Genomic DNA, 21,096 nt, shown 5'->3' with positions numbered 1-21,096 from the left:
ATGATAGGAATTAGTACAGTTTCACAAGTTGGTTATTTAAAACCCACAAACAGTAAGATATTTCTGAGAAACACTGAAGTCCTGAACAATGGAGCAGGAAGCCACCTCCTCCTCCAGTGACCCCAACCACCAAAGTCCAGCTGAATGCTGTAACAGGAAGCCCCTCAGCCGCTGTCTTTCCTCCCCCTCTTCTCCACTCCCCTCAGGGGCTCCAAATGCAGTTGTGCTTTCCGTCCGCTCTCAGCCTCTCTTCTTCACCCTCTGGAGGGTCCCAGGTGAAGAAAAAGAAAAGCACTCACTCGATGCGGTGAGCAGCCAAGCCGGGCTCAGAGAGTCATCCTGCCCCCAGGCAGGCTTGAGGAGTTAAACAGTGAGAGAACAAAGAATGGCTTAAAGCACTGGAGCAAAGGGGAGAAAAGGCCTAAGAAAGTTTACAAAGCAATCTGTCAGAGAAGGGATGAAAAGGGAGCCCCGCTGGGCTGAGGGGCTCAGGCCCTCACCTCGGCCTTAGGTCTAGTTAGAAACCTGCAATTACTAAACCAAAGTTCGAAATGATCCTCCTCCCCCTTGTTCCTAGGAGTTAGGTTATTAACCCCTGACCTGGAAGCTTCCTTGAGTGTGAGGCCTCAACTTACAGCCCCAAACACCTCTGCTTTATTGGTTCTACACATTGAATTAGTCCAACTTCCAGTTCCCTCTGGATTTCCAGCAGAAACTCACTGTGAAGATAAGGTCACCAGTGGATCCTCACAGCTACGGAGCCATTCTGACTTCCCAGATTTTCTGAGCCAGTGAAGATACCCACAGGGCTTTCTGGATGCCTCCTTCTCAGGAAGGCAGGATTAATCGTCATAACAGCTATCATCAGTGCTCATTCTTTGTGTAGTGCTTTAAGTCATCTCACTCAGTCTTCACCATCACTGTAGATGTGATTATTCCCATTTCACAGAAAAGGAAATGGGCCTGGAGAGATTAAATAACTTTCCAAAAGGATACACAATCTGGATTCCAACCCAGGTCTCTCTGACCTTGAGGCCTCCAGGGATACTGTCTCTTGGGGACCTTCCCGTGCTCCATTATTGTGGTGCCCAGATCAAATTTAGATGGGGAGGATAGCACAATTTCTTGGCATCTAAAGGATTTCTAGTCCATCACTTGGGGGGAGAAATGTGGAAGAGGTGTGGGAGTGGGGGATTCTGTCTCATGTTTGGGTAGGGTCCTAGTTCTTTTTAGACACTTGAGTAATTTAACCATAAATAACTGGGCACTGGGAACAGGACACTCACTAATAAAAGCATGGCCTGGAGTAATGTTTGAAAAAAAAAAAATTAAGTCACTCAGTGGGTGAATGTATCTGCAAAACAAAAGAAAAGCCCCTTTCCCAGCCCAGGCAGAGAAGTCTCCTGTACAGTTAGAAGACAACAGGCTTCCGGGCACGTAGCCAAGGTTCTGGGGATATTTATAACTTGAAGAGGGTGGGAGTCCCTAATAAGCTGCTATATTCTTTTTCCATCACTTCCCTCTCCAAGGCTACAGCGAACTCGGAGCTCTTCCCCACGGCAGAATGCCTGCTTGCCCTACTGCTCAGCCTCCATTGTCTAATTCCCTCATCTTTGCTACAGAAAGGGAAGGCTGCAAGTCTTTCCGTTCGGAGGGACCTTAGCTGTTGGTGGTGTTTCTTGGCCAGCTGCTGTGGTCTCAGGGATCTGCCTATGAGCCTGTGGTTTCTCTGTGCTGCCTCGGAGTCCGAGGTCTCGGGAATCTGTGAATCTTTGAGAACAGCCTACGACCCCTGGGCTTTGCCTGCCAATCGACGGATTCGCGATCTACCAGCGGATCTGACATCCCCGGGATCAGCCGGTGATTTCTAGTATCTCTCCGAACGTCTGAGATCTCAGAGAACTCTGCCTGCAGCTCTGGGTTCTATCTGAGGCTTCTTGGATCTTGCAGCCAGGGATCTACTGGATCTTTTGGGGGCCCAGGAGGTAAGTCTGTTCATTTCCAACTCGGGTTTTCGGCTTTCCACCTTCAGCCGGACAGGACTGTTAATACCCACCAGTCTCAGGCTCTCAGAGGCCCTTCTGTGCTGGGGGCCGCCAGAAACAATTTTAGCAGACAAACCCCAAGGGAGGATAAGGATGGCCCTTCCCTGCCCTGGGCTCTGGCTCTCTCCTCTCTGCATACCTCTCCTACCCTCCCGCTACTCCCGGCTTCTGGGTCCCCTCAGGGTTTTCACTCTCCCTCCTCTGGGCACGACTCTGCCCGTCCCTCAAAGGGGCGCCCTCCTCAGAAGGACGCGGTTAGCCGTCCTGACAGGGTTAACAGCGATGGGGCCGGGGCACTGTCAGGCCTAAACGCCGGCTGTCCGAGTCAGCCGGACCCTTGGTAGGGCCAGTCGGGAGTTGTAGTATGCACAGCAGGGTGCCGATGCCGCAGGCGCTGCCGGGAGATGTAGTCGTAGGCGGGGCTCAAAGTTCCAGCGCTGCTGCCGAGTCGCCCCCGGGGAGTGGGCGGCTGCTGCTTCCCTGTCACGCCTGGGTTGTCAAATCAAGGTCAATCCCAGCAGAGCTCAACTCCGGCCGGCGCCTAAATGGGGTCGGATGTCGCGGTTAAGGTCCGACTCAAAAGAAGCTTCTAGGGACGTGAGGAGAGGGAGGGCAGCTTCCTCGGCTGAATCGAACTGGGGGTCTCCAAGAGAAGAAAGCGAAAGATACTCCGCCCTGGCTAGGAGGACACACTGCTTTCTTCACCCTTTTGTTCTTTTCCCTCCCCGGCTTTTGGCCTCTGACTGTCCTTTGTACGCCCGAATGGAACTCCAAGTCCCGGCAGGCCACGGGAGCAGGCGCAGGCGTGATACTCGTGCTCGGCCACGCCCCAGGAGGCGGGCCTAGTGGCCGGTAGCTAATTGGCAGAACGTTATGTGAGCATCGCTCTTTGATTGGCTGGTCCAGCTGCCGGAAAGGGCCCGGCCTCGGGATGGAAGAGCTGAGGCGTTCTGTGGGTTGGGCTAAGAGCCTCCTCCCTGAGACAGAAGCGGCGTGACCCCTGGCCCGGGAGGGACCGAGCTAGGGGGCTGTCCTCCTAAATTCCGACAGTGCCTCCGCCCCGCGGTGGCGGAGACGCAGAGGGCGGGTTTCGCTCAAGGGTCAGGAAGGAGAGTTGACCCAGCCCCGGTGCAGGGCCCTCCCCGCTCGTCTTGCGGCCAGAACTCCAGCCCTGGGGAGTGGGCAGGGCCTGTTTTCCGTGCCTCACGCCCTGCTTTTCCCCTCCTTCAGCGCTGTCTGCTCGCTGCTTTTCCTGCTCTCTCTCCCGGGAGGGAGGCGAACCCTTGCGCCCGAGATGGCAGCCACCCTGCTCATGGCTGGGTCCCAGGTAAGCCGGGGGTGGCTTCGCGGACCCTGCCTCTGCTTACCCACCTCGTCCCGGCGTTTCTGGGCTCTGCAAACCCCTATGGGAAATTTCCTGGTTTTCTGCCTCCAGGGGCCTAGCACCAGACTAGTTTAGCTACAAATAGGCATTTATTGAGTACTTGCTGTGTGCTTTTAAATACTGAGGAAAGGAAAGATGGATGAGACGGGTTCTCTCCACCTGCTCATAGTCTGTAGGGAGAGACACATGCATTCGGTTAACCGTGATACAACGTCGTAAGTGCTCCACTTGCAGTAGGACAAAGTGTTATGGTGTAGGAACCAAGATGTGAGAGTGAGTAATGTTGTCTAAGGGGTCCGAGGGTGGAGCGAAGCGGAGTGGAAGGGGAAGCGGGCATTAACAACAGTTGGCATTGGCGCAGGGTCATTAAGAAAGAGATTCACTAGACTGAGAAAGATATTACAGGAAAAGAGGAAGATCGTGAGTGAAGTTATGGAGCGATGTAAGTGCTAGATGTGTTTTGAGAAAGGTACGGCTAGAGAATAAGGGGTAGGGTAGGGATGTCAGGCCATGGGACCAGAGCAATCAACTCATAACTGCTTCCCATTTTACTGTACCTCTTTATTGCTTATTTCTTCTTTGGACTCTGTCGGTCAGAATTAATACCTTTTTGCTTGCCTTCTCAACATTTCTAGCCATGTCTCCAATTTCAGTAAGAAGAACTAGGACTAACTACCTAGCTACCAAGTAGTAAGGAAGCATTTGTGTAATTTCAGGCACCTGTGACATTTGAAGATATGGCCATGTACCTCACCCGGGAAGAATGGAGACCTCTGGACCCTACACAAAGGGACCTTTACAGGGATGTTATGCAGGAGAACTATGGAAATGTTGTCTCATTAGGTAAGGATTCTACCTTTATTCACCCCCAGAATTTCCAGAGTGTCAAAATGATTTAGCTCTTTCAACACAACCTAGTTGTTTGGTTTTTAAAACACTTAATTGGATTTTGGCTTGGGTTGAGTCCTTAGGCAAATCTTTGAGTGTAGGAACATTCACCAGATCATATTGTTTAAAAAGAATGTTTCTGCACATTTTAAAACTGTTCAGATTTCTTGTGCCCTGAGTCATTTGCCATTCTCCAGTCTGTTTGTACAGATCACTGACCAAACAGGTCTGACATAGTGGTGCCTGCCAGGATATAAATGCCCTGTAAATGGTGCTTTTACTCTGAGGCACTAGGAGATGAGGGGGTTCTAACCCACATTCTTGGGAGGGCAAAAGCCACCTTTTTGTGTTTGTTTTGTCTTCAGCTTTCTAGTTTTGCCTCAGGTCATTTATTATCTGGAATAGTTTCTTGTCTAGAGATGTTTCAGAGTTGATTATAGATTTCAAGTGTGTTGGATGTTATTCCAGGAGAATCTTGAACTAAATGAGATCACAAATTCTATTAGAGAGGGAAGCTAATTTTTTGATGGTCTGCAAACCTGTCTTCTCTGTTAGCTATCCTTTGATCTTGATGTAACTAGAAAGAGCAGTATATTCTTAAGCTAAACAGTCTTTTGACTCATTTTGTCTCCTGTTAATACTTAAACAGAAGTTAGCAACAGGGTATAGTTCCCTAAGTCATCTGCCACTTATTAGGACTCACTTTTTTTTTGAAATCGTTATGCCCATAGCCCTTTCCAGAACAAAAGCTAACTGAGGGGTTTGCTTTTTAATTCAGGCTCTCTCTGATGTCCCATGTTTCCTGGATGTCTCCTTGAGAAAATCAAACATACATGATCTATCACAGTCTGTCACCCTAATATTCCACCCGGTCCAATAAAAACAAGAAATAAAATCTTAAAGAATTATAAATTTGATTCTAAAGTCCAACCCAGGGACCACTTGTTAAGATAATGGAAGTGCCAAAAAAAACCCAAAAAAACTTCTGTCTCAGTCCTCTAGTGCTGTTATAACAGAAGTACCACAAGTGGTTGGCTTTAACAAAGAGAAGTTTATTTTCTCACAGTAAAGTAGTCTAAAAGTCCAAATTCAGGGCTTCACCTCCAGGGGAAGGCTTTTTCTCTCTGTTGGCCTTCTCATCAGTGTTCCCCTGGACTAGGAGCTTCTCCACGCAGGGACCCCGAGTCCAAAGGACATGCTCTGCTCCCGGCACTGCTTTCTTGGTGGTATGAGGTCCCCAGTCTCTCTGTTCTTTCTTTTCCATCTCAAGAGATTGCCTCAAGACACAATCCAAACATGTAGGTTGAGTCCTGCCTCACTAACACAACTGCCGCCCATCCTCCCTCATTAACATCATAGAGGCAGGATTTACAACATATAGGAAAATCACACAATACTGGGAATCATGGCCCGGCCCAATTGATACACACATTTTTGGGGGGACATAATTCAGTCCATGAGAGCATCTTCCCCAAATAAGTTTGGGAGTGGGTTAATAATGTTTACGGGTTTTCTTTACCTGAGAATTCCTTGAAATCTTTAATGTGCTGTCAGGCATTGTGAATGTCTATGAAGAGGATGTTGTATGTACCTTTAACAAACTAATTTATCCATGGATCCTTTTTCCCTAAAATACCTAGTAACTTCTTCCTGAAGAGTATATTATAAAAAACAATTGGGAAATTCAGTGCCTAGTTGAAAATTCCTTGTGCACAGTGGTTGTATGTTTTGATTTTCATTTGAAGACTGTATACGAAACATACTTAGTCATTGCCAAGAATGTTCTGAGCCAGGCATCTCTTTTGCCTTGTTCAATCCTCCCACCCCTAATTTCATTAAAAAGCCACTGGAAAGTAACAAGTGACATTCAACAGTCACTTTTCCTGTCAACTAACACGTGACATGGAAAGATAAAATTAGCTTTTCTTTATGGTAACTTAGTAGGATCTTAGTAAATATTATATGATGGTAATGATGAAGGCTTGTCATATTAAATATATATATTAGATTTATGAAACATTTTTATTAGAATACACATGTGCGTACATGAAAACATGTAGGCTCTTGGCTTTTAGAGACTCTAATTTAGAGTCTCTGTTTTATTGTCTGTGTCTGGTTGTTTTCTTCTTTCAAAACACCTGTAATCGATACAATTTTCAAAAAAAGGCATTAACTGTAGTGGTACAAAACATGGGCTTCCATCAAACAGGTCTAGGTTTGAATCCTGGCTCTACTGTTTACTGCTATGTGACCTTAGGCAAGTCACTTCCCTTCTCTGGGTCTTGGATTTCTCATTCATAATGTGGAGATCTTAATGCCTAGGATAGTTGTGATAATGACTGAGGTAATTCATGTAGAAAACTTAGCACAGTGCCTGGTACACAGTAGAAAAAATAATTTTTATGCTTTTACCAGTATTACTGTTATTTACCCTTTATTACAGATTTTGAGATCAGGAATGAGAACGAGGTGAATCCAAAGCAGGAGATTAGTGAAGATGTAGACTTCGGGACCACATCTGAAAGGCCCGTTGGGAATGCTGAGGAAAATCCTGAAATTGAGGAGGCCTTTGAAAGCGGGGATAGGTCGGAAAGACAGTGGGAAGATTTAACAGCAGAAGAGTGGGCGAGCTATCCTCTCCAACAAGTCACTGATTTGCTTGTCCACAAAGAAGTCCACACAGGCATCCGATATCATATATGCTCTCATTGCGGAAAGGCTTTTAGTCAGATCTCAGATCTTAATCGACATCAGAAAACCCACACTGGAGATAGACCCTATAAGTGTTACGAGTGTGGAAAGGGCTTCAGTCGGAGCTCACATCTTATTCAGCATCAACGAACACATACTGGGGAGAGGCCCTATGACTGTAATGAGTGTGGGAAAAGCTTTGGAAGAAGCTCTCACCTCATTCAGCATCAGACAATACACACTGGAGAGAAACCCCACAAATGCAACGAGTGTGGGAAAAGTTTCTGCCGGCTCTCTCACTTAATCCAGCACCAAAGGACCCACAGTGGGGAGAAACCCTATGAGTGTGAGGAGTGTGGGAAAAGCTTCAGCCGGAGCTCTCACCTGGCTCAGCATCAGAGGACCCACACGGGTGAGAAGCCTTATGAGTGTAATGAATGTGGGCGAGGCTTCAGTGAGAGATCGGATCTTATCAAACACTACCGAGTTCACACAGGGGAGAGGCCCTACAAATGTGATGAGTGCGGGAAGAATTTCAGCCAGAACTCTGACCTCGTGCGCCATCGCAGAGCCCACACAGGAGAAAAGCCGTACCATTGTAACGAATGTGGGGAGAATTTCAGCCGCATCTCACACTTGGTTCAGCACCAGAGAACCCACACTGGGGAGAAGCCATATGAATGCAATGCTTGTGGGAAAAGCTTCAGCCGGAGCTCCCACCTCATTACACATCAGAAGATTCACACCGGAGAGAAGCCTTATGAGTGCAATGAATGTTGGCGAAGCTTTGGCGAAAGGTCAGATCTGATTAAACACCAGAGAACCCACACAGGAGAGAAGCCCTATGAGTGTGTGCAGTGTGGAAAAGGTTTCACTCAGAGCTCCAACCTCATCACACATCAGAGAGTTCATACGGGAGAGAAGCCTTATGAATGTACCGAATGCGAGAAAAGTTTCAGCCGTAGCTCAGCTCTTATTAAACATAAGAGAGTTCACACTGACTGAGACCTGTATTTATGATGACTGAGAAATTCAGTTGAAGGTAAAATTTTATTTGATGTCAGTAAGCTCCTACAAGACTGAGCTTTTTTAACCATACTGAATTTTCTAGTTGTGGGCCACAATTTAAAACATCAAAGAAGACAAGCCATTTGAAATTTTGACCCACAGCTTTGGGAATGTAACTGTCTCCCCCTAAGTAGTGATTTTTATTCACTCAATGAATTACTTCATCAACATCAGCCATACAAATGGCTGGAAATCTGGAGACCAGGGGATAAATGCTGGTGAATGCTCAGGCCTGGAAATGGAGTAAATCTTTAAAAGTTACAGCTCCCATCCTTTGGCCCAAAGAACTATGTTAGGGGAAATGTGGGACTGTAATAGGGTGGCCATGTCTGCTTTGGAAAAAGGCAACAGGGATTCTGCCTGAATCGCCACACCTATTTACACACCATAGTAGTTAGGCACATGTATCTTCCCCTCCAGCTTTTTCCTTGAGTTGCTTATGCATTTGTATCTTTCTCTCTTCCCGGGAACAGGATTCTGCACGATGAAGGCAATGATCATAACTTTTCTCCTTTTCATTGTTTCTATTTAAACTTTTGAAAGCGTGAATCTTTATGAGAGCTAACTGAAGACACAGATTGAAAGGAAAAATGAGACACAGGTTTGGGGACCAAGGACCTGTCAATGGTGGTGACTTTAGCAAGAGATGCCCACTTGTTATTGGCATTAATCAGCATTATAACTTTTCTTTGGGGATCGATGTAGAGAACATTGTAGGGAAAATATCTTCAAGGAAAGATAAGACCATGGAGTGATGGTGGAGTGTAAGGAGCAAGTGGAATTGACCAAGGAAGGAAGCACAGAGTCCTTTCCCAAGGAATGCAGGTCATTTCTGTGTTCTTTCCCCTCCACCTGTTAAGATCAGTTCTTCCTACTGCTAACACTAGAATTTGATAAGGGCCATATCTCAGTGTTTATCTTAGCTTACATAAGGGCATGTGTATATACAGTGAAATGTGTATTCCTGTGGTTTTTTCCAGTAGCTGAAACTGCCAATCACACAGATTTAGCATGTTCTTGGATGATACTGATCATATGACAGAACTACAGATATAACTCCAATGTGACAAATGTCCTTTTTCCCCCGCTCTGTATAAAAAAAAAGTCAACACTAGTGTTCTAGTGTGTATTCTCCTATAAGATCTGTCCTTGTACAGAACTAAGCACTTGTTTATATGTATCAGTAATTCTGAAAGCTAATGATCATACGAATAGGTTGATTGTTCTATTCTCAGATTGAATTACCTTCATTGGCAATGAAGAACTCCTTGGCCTAGTCAGATGGAATTAATGAACATAGGTAGGGCTGTATTTCCATCCTCCAAGCCTACAAATGTAAGTGGTTAAAATAAGAGTTGACGTAATGTAAGCCCAGTATTGTCAGTTCTCCTTATCTCAGCCTGAGTTGGAATTAAGAAATATCCCAAATGTTGCTTAGTCAAGCATTTGGGGGCTGGAGTGGGAGGGAATTAGTATGCAGGAGATGAGACTGGAGTAAGGAATATATTTTCTTTTGAGAGTGCCCCAAGTTATTTCTACCATGCTTTATTGTGAATGTTGTAACATTTTAAAAGAATACTTCTTCCATAGCTCTTTGGGACTTGGTGTTAAAGGAGCCGGTGGTCTCTCTTGGGTAGTGTACTATAGTGAGTTATTGTGATCCACGGCTCTGTGGACTGCACACGTGATTTGCAAATGAGAGAAACGTGAAAGTAACAAAAATGAAGAACCACTCCACCAAGGGGGTTTCTTTATGTTGCCACTTCTTTTTGAATACAAACCCGGGCAGGGATCGTGTCTTTTGTTCTATACAAAATGTCACAGACTGTGGGTATTCATGTTTTATTGTTAAGTGACTTACATGTTCTTGGTGATTGAACTTGAATATGTCTTTTTCTGTATCAGTGTTGCTGATGATTTTCATGACTATTAAAGTTCCCTGTTGCTTCTGTGAGCCACGACTGGCATCAGCTTGGGAGTGGCCTTAGAAGACAGCATCTCCATGACCTAGCCAGATTTCACTTCCTTTTCCTTCCCTGCTGTCCTTGCGCCATCCCTAACTTGTTCCTCCTGCTGCTTTTGGCTTCTTAGAGATGAAGGGCTCAAGAAAAGGCTACTAAGTGCCCCAGCCATCTCTTTACACGTGCACACTCCAGCTGGGACGTTCAAAGGGCGAGGGCCAGACCAACTCTGTCTCCTCTCTTTCTGCCAATTGCTGCCCCTTTGCTGTGTTGAATGAACTTTGTGTAGAAGTTATGCATTGGACTCGCTTTGCTAATGCTTTTTGCCTGCCCTCTGCTCCCAAGTCCCTGGCTGCTTCTGCACATACCCTGAACGCTTTGTGCCTGTTTTCTGTGGTTGTGGAGAGTGAGTGAACAAGTATGTAGAACAGCTTTCCTTATGGCATTGGTTAGTTATCCTAGTGTTTATCAACATCTGTATTATTCTAACAATATCCTAGAATTAAAAGTATAATTTTTAAAATGAAAAAACTTTGATACTCATTTTAGTAATCCAACACTGATTGCTGTAACAGCTCTTCATCAGATTTGTTAAAATTGGATACAACTCTTAATGTTGATGCATTTGTACAGATGTTCCTGTGGGGATTTGGGAGGATAGTGTCTTCACATATTGGTGAGCCTCTGGATATTGTCATACCTTGGGAAGGTGCAAAAACCTGGACAGTTTACTATAAAGGCTATGCTGGTGGCAAGATCCACCTGGAAATATTTGGTATTGGTGACTCATCAGCTCTGGAAAAGAAAAAAAACAACATCCAAATGGAAAAATAAGAGGAGTCCTTGTTGTTTTAAGGAGATACTTTGGGGTATGCCTTAAAAATATTAAAACAGTTTTTACTGAACTAGAATTGGGATTCCTCAGAACAGAGATACTTAGAAACAGTCAAAGGCTTTCTACTCATGACATAGCTGCACAGTCTGCCTAAGGCGGTAATTATATATTAACAGGGTGTGGCCACGATTTTCAAAGTACTTACAAGTTAATTTTTTCTTTCAAAACTTTCTTTTTCTAATGGGGGGCCATCTTAGGCAGACGTGAGGAATGGAAATGCATTAAATTGGGAGGGGGTAGGCAGAATACAAATATGGAAGAAAAATTTTAATTAAAATATTGTAGTTGATTTCTGGAAATGAAAGTTAAAGGAAATCTCAGTCCATCCGAAGAAATGTAGCTTCAAAGCCTCCCTCTGAAGCTATTTGATATGTGAGTATTTTACCATTATTATTGAAGCCAATTTCCTCCTGTGTAAACTGTTCCCTAGGAGCTTAGAGGTAGGTTAGAGCTGTGCTTCCAGGCCGTTAGGACACCACTGAAATGATGATTTGCTAAATGGCCCCCTGGTGGTCCAAAAGTTCGTGTTGCTGGCAGAGAAGTTCTTATGCCCTGGGAGAAATGGACTTGACTTCCTCTTTGGTAGCATTCATTAGATACCCACCTCTGCAACGAAGTGGCCGACTTGGCCATGCTTATTCTATAGAAGACTTCAAAGGTTTCAAACAACAGCAACGGTTAAGGTACCAGTGAAAAAGAATTGAGAAAAATTAATAGAAAAAAATCACCCCGTAATGACCTAAAATGGTTTCATGGTAAATCACATCGTATTATCTGTTTTCCCAAATGCTTCATTTTCCATATTTGTATCATTTTCAGCTTCTCCAAAGGCATATTTTCTTTTCCTTCTGGGAGAGATTCGGGCTGATGACACCAAATCTCACTTTGAGTTTCAGACCAGATTCTGTAGCTGCCTTCTGGACATCTCCGCTTGGAAATTACCCAAATAATTCAAAGTCCAAACTGAACTTAACCACTTCCACCACCCCACCTCTTTCTCCTGTGTTTCCTAAATCAGTCACTGCCCAGTTATTCAAGCTAGAAAATTGCTTGTCATCCTTGACAACTCCTGTTCCTTCAGCAACCTTCCCCAAATGAATGATGAGTATTAGTTGGATAATTAGTCATCCATTCATGTCCATACCACTTCCCAAATGTTTCTCAAATATGCCTACCTCTTTCTCCACTGCCGCCACTTTCCATGTGACCTTGACTTAGCTTTTCTGTTTCTGGATTCCTCATCTGTAAAATGGAGCGCAATTATATCAATCTCACAGAGTTGCAAAGATTGAATGAACAATTAGGCTCAAAATACTTGCTGCAATTATTCAGACCATCACCAGGCCACATCTTGCTTACTGCAGTAACCTTGTAATGAGTCTCCTTCAGTTTGTTCTCTCTCACTACAGCTTGAGCGATCTTTCTGAAGGGCACATCCCTTTATGCCACTCTTCTGTGTAAAACAGTCTCGAGCTTCCCATTGCCGGCAGCATACAGCGAAACTCCTTCAGTGTATGTATGAGGAGGTCATCTGTAATCTGGCTTCTCCTCCCCTCTCCAGCTTCAGTTCTGTCCACTTTCCCTGCACTTGCAATACTATCCATGGTACACCTCTTGCAGTTTCGAGAATGTTCCGTCATCTCTCTGGGTTCATGCTCTTTTCCTCTGCCTGAAGTATTCTTTCCACTCTTTTTCTGGCCAACTCCTACTCATCCTCAGGTCTCAAGTCTAACTTTTTTTTTTGGAAACCTTACCTGACCACAAGACTAGATCAGGTGTTCATTTTCTGTGTTCCCTGAATTTATCCCAAATGAAGTACTTACCCCTGTTTTGTTTGCCTATTGACTTTTCAGTCTCCTCCGTAAGACTTTAACATCCTTGAAGAAGTCGCTGTGTCTTGCTCACCGTTTTCATCTGCAGCCCCTGATGAATGTCTTAACTAAAGTAGGTAGGCAGCAAATATTTCTTGAGTAAACGAGAGGAAGATATCTATGATCTTCCTTCCCTTCTGCAGGGCTGTTGATTTTATTTCTAATTCATCACCACAGAAGCCTCTCATAAAAGAATTGTAGGAACCGTCTTATTAGCACATCTGGGTAAGCCATATGCACAAGGAAAAAGGTTCCCACATGGCAATCTTAACACATCTAAGACCCTTCCCAGGTAAAGCCGGGATAAAGACCTGCCCCTGGCTGCTCCTGGACTTAATAGTGAGTCCTTGTCATCTTTGGAGGGTTATCTAGGAACAGCCTCTTTCCATGGCAACTTTGGAGACATGTTGCAAGACAGGCTACAGTACAGGCAGCTTGGCTGTAGGTTTGGCATTTGGTTCATCTGAATTCTCCAAGCCTAGAACATAGTCCTTAATGTTTTGGGGAGGGCCTGGGTTCCTTTGAGAATCTAATGAAATTTTTAGATCTTTTGCGTTCTGTTATTGAGTTTTGAGAGTTCTTTTTATGTTTTGGATACAAGACCTTTATGAGATACAGGATTTACAAGTATTTTTCCCAGTTTGGGTTGTCTTTATTCCTTTAAGAGTGTCTCTCAAAGAATCAAAATTTTAAATTTTAATGGAGTCCAGATTTCTGATAGAATTTTTACCCAAGTTTTTATATAGAATTGACTTGACGGCAATGGGTTTTTGGTTTTACATATATATAAATTGAGGTGGATTGACACAGTGGCTCCAACAATGAGCTCAAGCATAACAACGATTGTAACGACGGCTCAGGACCGGGCAGTGTTTCGTTCTGTTGTGCATAGGGTCGCTATAAGTTGGAACCGACTCGACGGCACCTAACAACATGTAAATTGATTTATGCAGCAAGAGCTCTCTCATAGTAAACACACCAAATGTCTAAATGAGACCCCTAATACTCATGAACCGTATAATATTTATGTTCCAGATACAGCGTGGCACAAAGTTAAAGTTGGTAAAGAAACAACTGTGTCTTTAGCTTATTTTTCAGATGTTCCTCACTTAGGTTGGAAACATTTCATTCATTTGATTATCTTGATTTATTGCTATTAGCACTATAGCAAATTTCAGGGCATATTAAAATAATTGATTAATTATAAGTCTGAAGTACTTAAATATTAACAAACAGAAAATATTTGGAAATCTGTATTAGTCTATTTCTTTGAGTCTTTTTGAAAATGAAGACTTTTTTTTTTTCCAGTTCTGGAGATCCAGTTTTTGGGCTAGTCATGGATTGCCCAAGGAAACAAAGATTTCAAATATGCCAGCCTTCTTCCTAAAGGGATCTTTCTTTTTTCACCTGACCATCATTGGGAACTATGAGAATTTTACAACTTTGTCAACGTTCACTTCCGAGGAAAGGATTTATGACGCTAGGAATGGAAAAACCATGGGAGCGATGGTTCACTCCTTGACTTTGCAGGAGCAAGTATTTCAGGATAAAAATGTCAAGAACACTTGTGATTGCTCTTTTGCCTTGATGGCTGATTGTCCAAGCCTTAGGCAACATAACCATATGATCCTTGTGGTGGCCTCCCTTCTCTGCCCACACCCACCTACCTCTCAGAGGGAGGAGCAGCCGCAAACATTCTGACTTCTCCCTTTTCCGCCTTGCAGGTGTCAGTATTTTAATAATATTTTTTGGTAAAATATATTCTCTGTTTAGAATTATTACATTATTCAGTTAGGTGTATATTTAAGGCAGTCTTGATAATTACTCTAAATTTTACTGCTTAGTATATTTTACATTTATTTTACTAGCAGTTTCTCATTTAAATGGCACTTTGCATAATTTTCTAGTATTTCTTGAATTAGCTGTTTTTCCATTTCATGTCAACTTGTTTTGGTTTGCAACTCACAAATTTAGAATTGCAATACTTGTGAAATAATGCTACTCTAAGGTTGGTACCGAAGTCCACGTTTTAGCGAAAACAGCTTATTACAAAGTTTTATTTTGCAACGACCGGGCTTTCAAAGATAGGCTTTGAAATATACCCACCTTAACATTAGTTCTGTTTAGTAGATTTCCTGAGCAGTTTTATCACAACCTGACAGTACTTTCAGTTGCTTAATGAAAATATCATCCTGAACATGCCAGGGTTACCTCAAATCTGACATTCCGACACTGAATTTGATTTCTTCGCTGCTAAAAACTGCTCTTCATCACGTCTGCTGTCTCTCTGAATAACACAGTCATTCAGGTCACCTAGGCTTGAAACGATTGCTCCATTTCCCTTATATTTAATCAATTATCAAGCCTTGTTAGTGCTACTTGATTCTGTCTGGAAAATGTCATGAAAATCTATCTTCTTTCTATTCACTTTACCTCTCTCCAATTCAGGCCTTTGTCATCTCCTTTTGGGAATATAATACTGTACTAGTTTCCTGTACCCTATGAGCTCAAGCTTAGCAACAATTGTGAGAATGGCACAGGACCGGGCAGTGTGTCTGGTGTACATAGGGGTCGCGATGAGAGGGAACCAACTTGACAGCACCTAACAATAATAACCTAACCTTGCCCTATCCCTTTAACGTGATGCCATACAAATTGTATTTTCTAAAATATGTATTTGAGGATATAACAAGCCATTTAAAACCCTTCACAGTTTCTATATTGTTTAAAGGATAAAGACTGAACTTGTTCACAGTGTTGCTCTATCTACTTCTTTCAGGCTTATCTTACCCACTCTGTGGCCCTCCTTTCAGAGTTTGCCGACACTAGATTACTCAAATTCCCTTCACCTCATCATGCGGTGTAACTTTTCAACACCTTTAACCATGCTTTCCCTTCTTCATGTAATGCCTTTCCCGCCATTATTTTGCTTTGTCTAAACAGATAATCTTAAGAAGCCACTTACCCGTTAATTTCTCTGTGATGTCCTGTTTCCAGAGGCAGAATTAACCATTCCCTTAGAATTTTTTTTAGCACTTTGCACATCATCATATTTCATTATAGCTAACTATATGCGTTACTTCATCAGATTATAGAATTTTAAAACAACAATAACAACGCTTAGCACTTATGGACTGCTCTTGGCATTTTAAAAACTTCACAGATAATAACTTATTTACTCCTCATAACAGTCTTCAAGGAATAGGGCAATTACCGTTTCTATTGTTCAAATGAGAAGAGTATTTTATTCAGCTTATTTGTCTTCTGAAACTCAGTGTCTATATTGGCACTAAACATAAACCAAAAACCAGAACCAAACCCGTTGCCGTTGAGTTGATTCAACTAATAGCGACCCTATAGGACAGACTAGAATTGCCCTATAGGATTTCCAAGGCTGTAATCTTTACAGAAGCAGACTGCCACATCTTTGTCCCATGGAGTGGCTGGTAGGTTTGAACTGCCGACCTTTTGGTTAGCAGTCAAGTGCTTAACCATTGCACCATCACCAGACTCCTCTGTCACTAGACATAATAGTGTCATAAAAAATAGTAGTATTCATTATATCTTTAAGGTTTCTTTTTCTTAATCCCTGCATTGATAGCTCTTGAAGTATAAAACTTAAATCTTCGGTTTTTAGACAAGGAAGAAGCATGCTCTGGACTTCACTCTTGTTTGGTTATATCTACTCTTTATTGGAGTTTGCGTTTTACCCGAGGTAGTACTGCCATTAACTAGGGCAAGACCGTCTCTATGGGCTCTAATCTTTAGAGGGCCTTGATCTGGCCCTCCTCAAGCCATGCCTTTCCCTGTAGGGCCCAGGGAATGTGTCCACCCAGAGCCCGCACGCCTATATCATACACTCCAGGATCCTAACATTATTTGCTCAAACAGCCCACTTCCAGGCCTCTTTCCCAGGTTCATTCTCTTGAGGGAAGATCAAGCTGCCTGTGGTATCCCTAGGCATTAGATTGGGGAGGGGCGTGTGGACAAAAGTTAGACCTGCAGATTGGGCAACGATACGGGTGTGCGGGTCCTCCTGGAATGACACAGAGCCAGAATGGGAAATGAAGGCAGCGGGCCTCAGGACAGGGACCTCCATTTTATACAGTTGCTCCAGTCCTGATGCCAGGTATGCTATCAAACATTTCCGTGAATGGTTTATGATAAGGAGTCAGAATACATGAAATCCAGATTTCTAGGGCGAGTGATTTGGTGAATGGATGAGTATGATATGAATGGAAACAGAGCACCCAAAAAGGAGGACACTGGGGTGGAGATAAAGATTACAAGTTAATTAAGTCATTGGACAAAAACTTGTTGAGCACCAGCTTATGTGCCTGGCACAAGGGTGAACAAAACAAGGACTCCGCTCTCGAATTTATATTCTGGTGAGAGAGGTGAACATAAAGACACATATAATGCCAGGTGGCTACAAGTGCAATAAAGGAAAATAAAGCAATGTAAGAGGAGTAAGGGGGACTGCTATTTTAGTGTGGATGGTCAGGGGAAGCCCCTCTAAAGAGCTGACATTCCAGCAGAGGCCTGAATGAAGTGAGGGGCTAAGTCATAAGGGTATCTGTGGGAAATCATTCTAGGCAGCCTGAACAGCAAATGTAAAGGTGCTGGGGCAGCAATTGGCATGCTAGAGGAACGACCACCAGGAGCTGGAACACAGTGAGGAAGAGGGCAAGTGGTGGGAGATAAAAATCATCTCCAGAGACTAGTTGTTGATTTTGAGGAACCTGTTACATGCAAACATACTTTCATCTACTCAGCAGGCTGTTGGAAATATGAGGCTAAAGCTCAGGACCAAAGGTGGGTTGTAGATAAGGTGTAATCACTAGTACAGAGATGGTAGTTGTGAAAACCATGCAAGTGAATGAGATGATCCTGATGGAATGTTGGGAACAGTACCAAGAATGGAATCCTGGAACACCAACAGTTAACAGATGGGCAGAGGAGAGGACCTAGAAGGAAGTATTACAGAGCCCAGAGGTGAACCAGGGGAGGAGAGTCATAAGGCCAAGGATGTGGCATATTGCAAGATGTCCAAATCCAATAAAGATGTCTACTAAGGTACTGTATTTGAAACTTCTGTAAATGGAAAAGCTCTATGTAAGTAGAAGTTTTGATCAGTATTGTTGTTAATAATAACTAGAGAGCCTAATATGGATATTTTTACTTAAAGAGTAATGAGAACTTAGCTATATACATATAAAACAAAACAAAAAAACCAAACCTGTTGCCGTCAAGTCGATTCTGACTCAGAGCGACTGCCCCATAGGGTTTCCAAAGAATGTCTGTTGTATTCAAACTGCTGACCTCTTGGTTAGCAGCCATAGTTCTCAACCATTGTGCTACCAGGGCTCCAGTTATATACATATGGCCCATTTATAGCCAATTCATCAATTTTCAAAACAAAACCCACATAAGTTATACTGAAAATGCTATCATTGCCATATGGCACCACACTGATGTTGGGAGGAGGATGTATAATCTCTGTTGAGATGTTTATTTGTGGAATGTGTATTTAACTTGTATATTTGAATATGGGTAATAATACTTAGATTCTACTGTATTTTAGTTAAAAGCTTACAGTAACATTTCCATAAAAGATTTCTGGGTAGATTTTCTGCCTGGATATAGGAAAGCCTTAAAATAATGAGAAAAATCAATGGACCAAATGTTACCTACAGAAGTCTCCTAGAAGCTGACTTCTGGGGTTTAGGTGGCAACCACTGCTGATACCCTGTGCCTATCTCTTTAAAACAGCTGCAGACAACTGGACTAAACCAAAAGCAAAGAAGCTGCCTGAATAAACTGAACACTTTGAAGGCCAGTGTAGCAGGGGTGGGGGTTTGGGGACCATGGTTTCAGAGGACATCTAGATCAATTGACATAATAAAATCTATTAAGAAAACATTCTGCATCCCACTTTGGAGGGTGGCGTCTGGGGTCTTAAACGCTATCAAGCGGCCATCTAAGATGCATCAATTGGTCTCAACCTACCTGGAGCAAAGGAGAATGAAGAACACCAAAGACACAAGGTAATTATGACCCCAAGAGACAGAAAGGACCACATAAACCAGAGACCACATCACCTTGAGACCAGAAAGACTAGATGGTGCCCAGCTACAACTGATTACTGCCCTGACAGGGAACACAACAGAGAACCCCTCAGGGAGCAGGAGAGCAGTGGGATGCAGACCTCAAATTCTTGTAAAAAGACCAGACTTAATGGTCTGACTGAGACCAGAAAGACCCCAGAGGTCATGGTCCCCAGACCTTCTGCTAGCCCAAGACAGGAACCATTCCCAAAGCCAACTCTTCAGACAGGGATTGGACTGGACTATGGGATAGAAAATGATACTGGTGAGGAGTGAGCTTCTTGGATCAAGTAGACACAAGAGACTATGTGGGCAGTTCCTGTCTGGAGTGGAGATGAGAGGGCAGAGGGGGTCAGAACCTGGCTGAATGGACAGAAAAGTAGTGGAGAGAAGGAGTGTGCTGTCTTATTAGGGGTAGAGCAGCTAGGAGTGTTGCAGCAAGGTGTATATAAATTTTTGTATGAGAGACTGACTTGATTTGTAAACTTTCACTTAAAGCACAATAAAAATTAAGAAAAAAAAACAAAACAGCTGCAGAGTTCAGTGTTGGAGTGGATGCATCAAAATACTGGTATTAACAGGGAATTCTGCTGTTGCCAAGTAGAAGAGCTGTGTGTTAAATTCTTCCACAATACCGAATATTCATTCACTCTTAATTTGGATTTAGCAATTCAAACTGGCCTTAAACTGGTTTTAAAGTGTTGAAAAGCAAAGATTTCACCTTGAACACTAAAGTGCGCCTGACCGAAGCCACGGTACTTTAAATTGAATCATATGCATGTAAAAGCTGGACAGTGAATAAGGAAGACCGAAGAAGAACTGATGCCTTTGAATTGTGGTGTTGGTGAAGTATACTGAATATACCATGGACTGCCAAAAGAACAAACAAATCTGTCTTGGAAGAAATACAACCAGAGTGCTCCTTAGAAGCAAGGATGTTGAGACTATGTCTTACATACTTTAGACATGTTGTCAGGAGGAATCAGTCCCTGGAGGACATCATGCTTGGTATAGGGTCAGCAGAAAAGAAGAAGACCTTCAATGAGATGGATTGACAGAGTGGCTGCAACAATGGGCTCAAGCATAACGAATATAAGGATGGCACAGGACTGGGCAGTGTTTCATTCTGTGGTACGTAGTGTCACTATGAGTCGGAACCGACTTGATGGCACGCAATGACAACAACAAACTGGCCTTAAAAAGTTGATTCTTGTTTTCTTGAGTTGATTAGGGGAATGAACGGTTGGAAAGGAGAGCTCACTTTGCTGTATTTATTATTTGCTCTATTTTTTCACTTTTTCCTTATTCTCTCAACAGAACCAAAGGAGAACAGGAGGCTCGTGAAAAAGTAAATTAAGGGCAAAAAGTTTCAAAATCAGAGACTACCAGCACCAGGTGTGGGAATGTGAAGGCTTATAAAGACAGACATTTAACCTTACTGATTTTGATTTGAAGGAACCCTGGTAGCACAGTGGTTAACGCTTGGCTGCCAACTGAAAGGTCGGCAGTTCAAACCCACCAGCGGATCTGTGGGAGAAAGATGTGGCAGTCTGTTCTCGTAAAGATTGCAGCCTTGGAAACCCTATGGGGTAGTTCTATCCTGTCCTTTAGGGTTGCTATGAGTCAGAATTGATGGCAACAGGTTTGGTGTTTTGTTTTTTTTTTTTTGATTCAACTCTTCTGACTGTGTGTCATAGGGGTTAAGAGAATGGAATTTGTAGTTAGATGTGAGTTTGGCACTTTATTTTTTAAAAGAAACATAATCCTAGGAGGTAGAAATGAAAGACAAAACCTTCAGCTCTAGTCAGTTGTTAGCACAGGGCTTGACTGGAGCGCCACCATTTCGGAAAGTACTTTAAAATAATAAAAATTACTAAAGTTTGATGAAGAAAGTAAGTAGCTCCGTTTGACAAGAGGAGAGAAATGTTGAGGTAGAACTGAAGTTTTAAAGTAAAGCTGGGTAGGGGATTTGGCACCTAAATATCTGTGGGTGTAAAAATGGTGTAGGGATAGCGTCTGATTTCCTCTAACTTCACAAGGGGGAAGGAGAATCAAGATCAACAGCCCAAGGCTGATTCCCATGAGGCAGAGGTCAGACATTCCTCCTCTCTCCGCCTTCTTTACAAATTCTGATGCCAACATTCCTCCCACAACACTCTACGTCTCTGCTGCGTTTGATAATTCCT

General features: G+C 43.3%; 1 protein-coding gene across 3 annotated transcripts; it reads left to right on the top strand.

The window, feature by feature from the left end:
* Positions 1-1,545: 1,545 nt before the first annotated feature.
* ZNF436 (zinc finger protein 436) lies at positions 1,546-20,260 on the top strand. 3 transcript variants are annotated; one of them, XR_010321319.1, is made up of 4 exons: positions 3,025-3,372; positions 4,146-4,272; positions 6,761-12,876; positions 14,112-20,245. XR_010321319.1 is itself a non-coding variant. In XM_023554345.2 (3 exons), the coding sequence occupies exons 2-3, from the start codon at positions 4,167-4,169 to the stop codon at positions 8,011-8,013; spliced, it is 1,359 nt and encodes a 452-aa protein (XP_023410113.1). In that variant the 5' UTR covers positions 1,546-1,985; positions 4,146-4,166; the 3' UTR covers positions 8,014-20,260. The 3 variants fall into 3 exon arrangements, 2 of the variants coding, with proteins under 2 accessions (XP_023410113.1, XP_003415424.1); XM_023554345.2 differs by lacking the exon at positions 3,025-3,372 and adding an exon at positions 1,546-1,985 and having other exon boundaries at positions 6,761-20,260; XM_003415376.4 differs by having other exon boundaries at positions 6,761-20,257.
* The last annotated feature ends 836 nt before the right edge of the window (positions 20,261-21,096 follow it).

The sequence above is a fragment of the Loxodonta africana genome, chromosome 3 (assembly GCF_030014295.1).
Source record: "Loxodonta africana isolate mLoxAfr1 chromosome 3, mLoxAfr1.hap2, whole genome shotgun sequence".
Taxonomy (NCBI): Eukaryota; Metazoa; Chordata; class Mammalia; order Proboscidea; family Elephantidae; genus Loxodonta; species Loxodonta africana.
The sequence above is the reverse complement of the archived record's forward strand: the minus strand, read 5'-3'. Positions and strand labels throughout refer to the sequence as shown.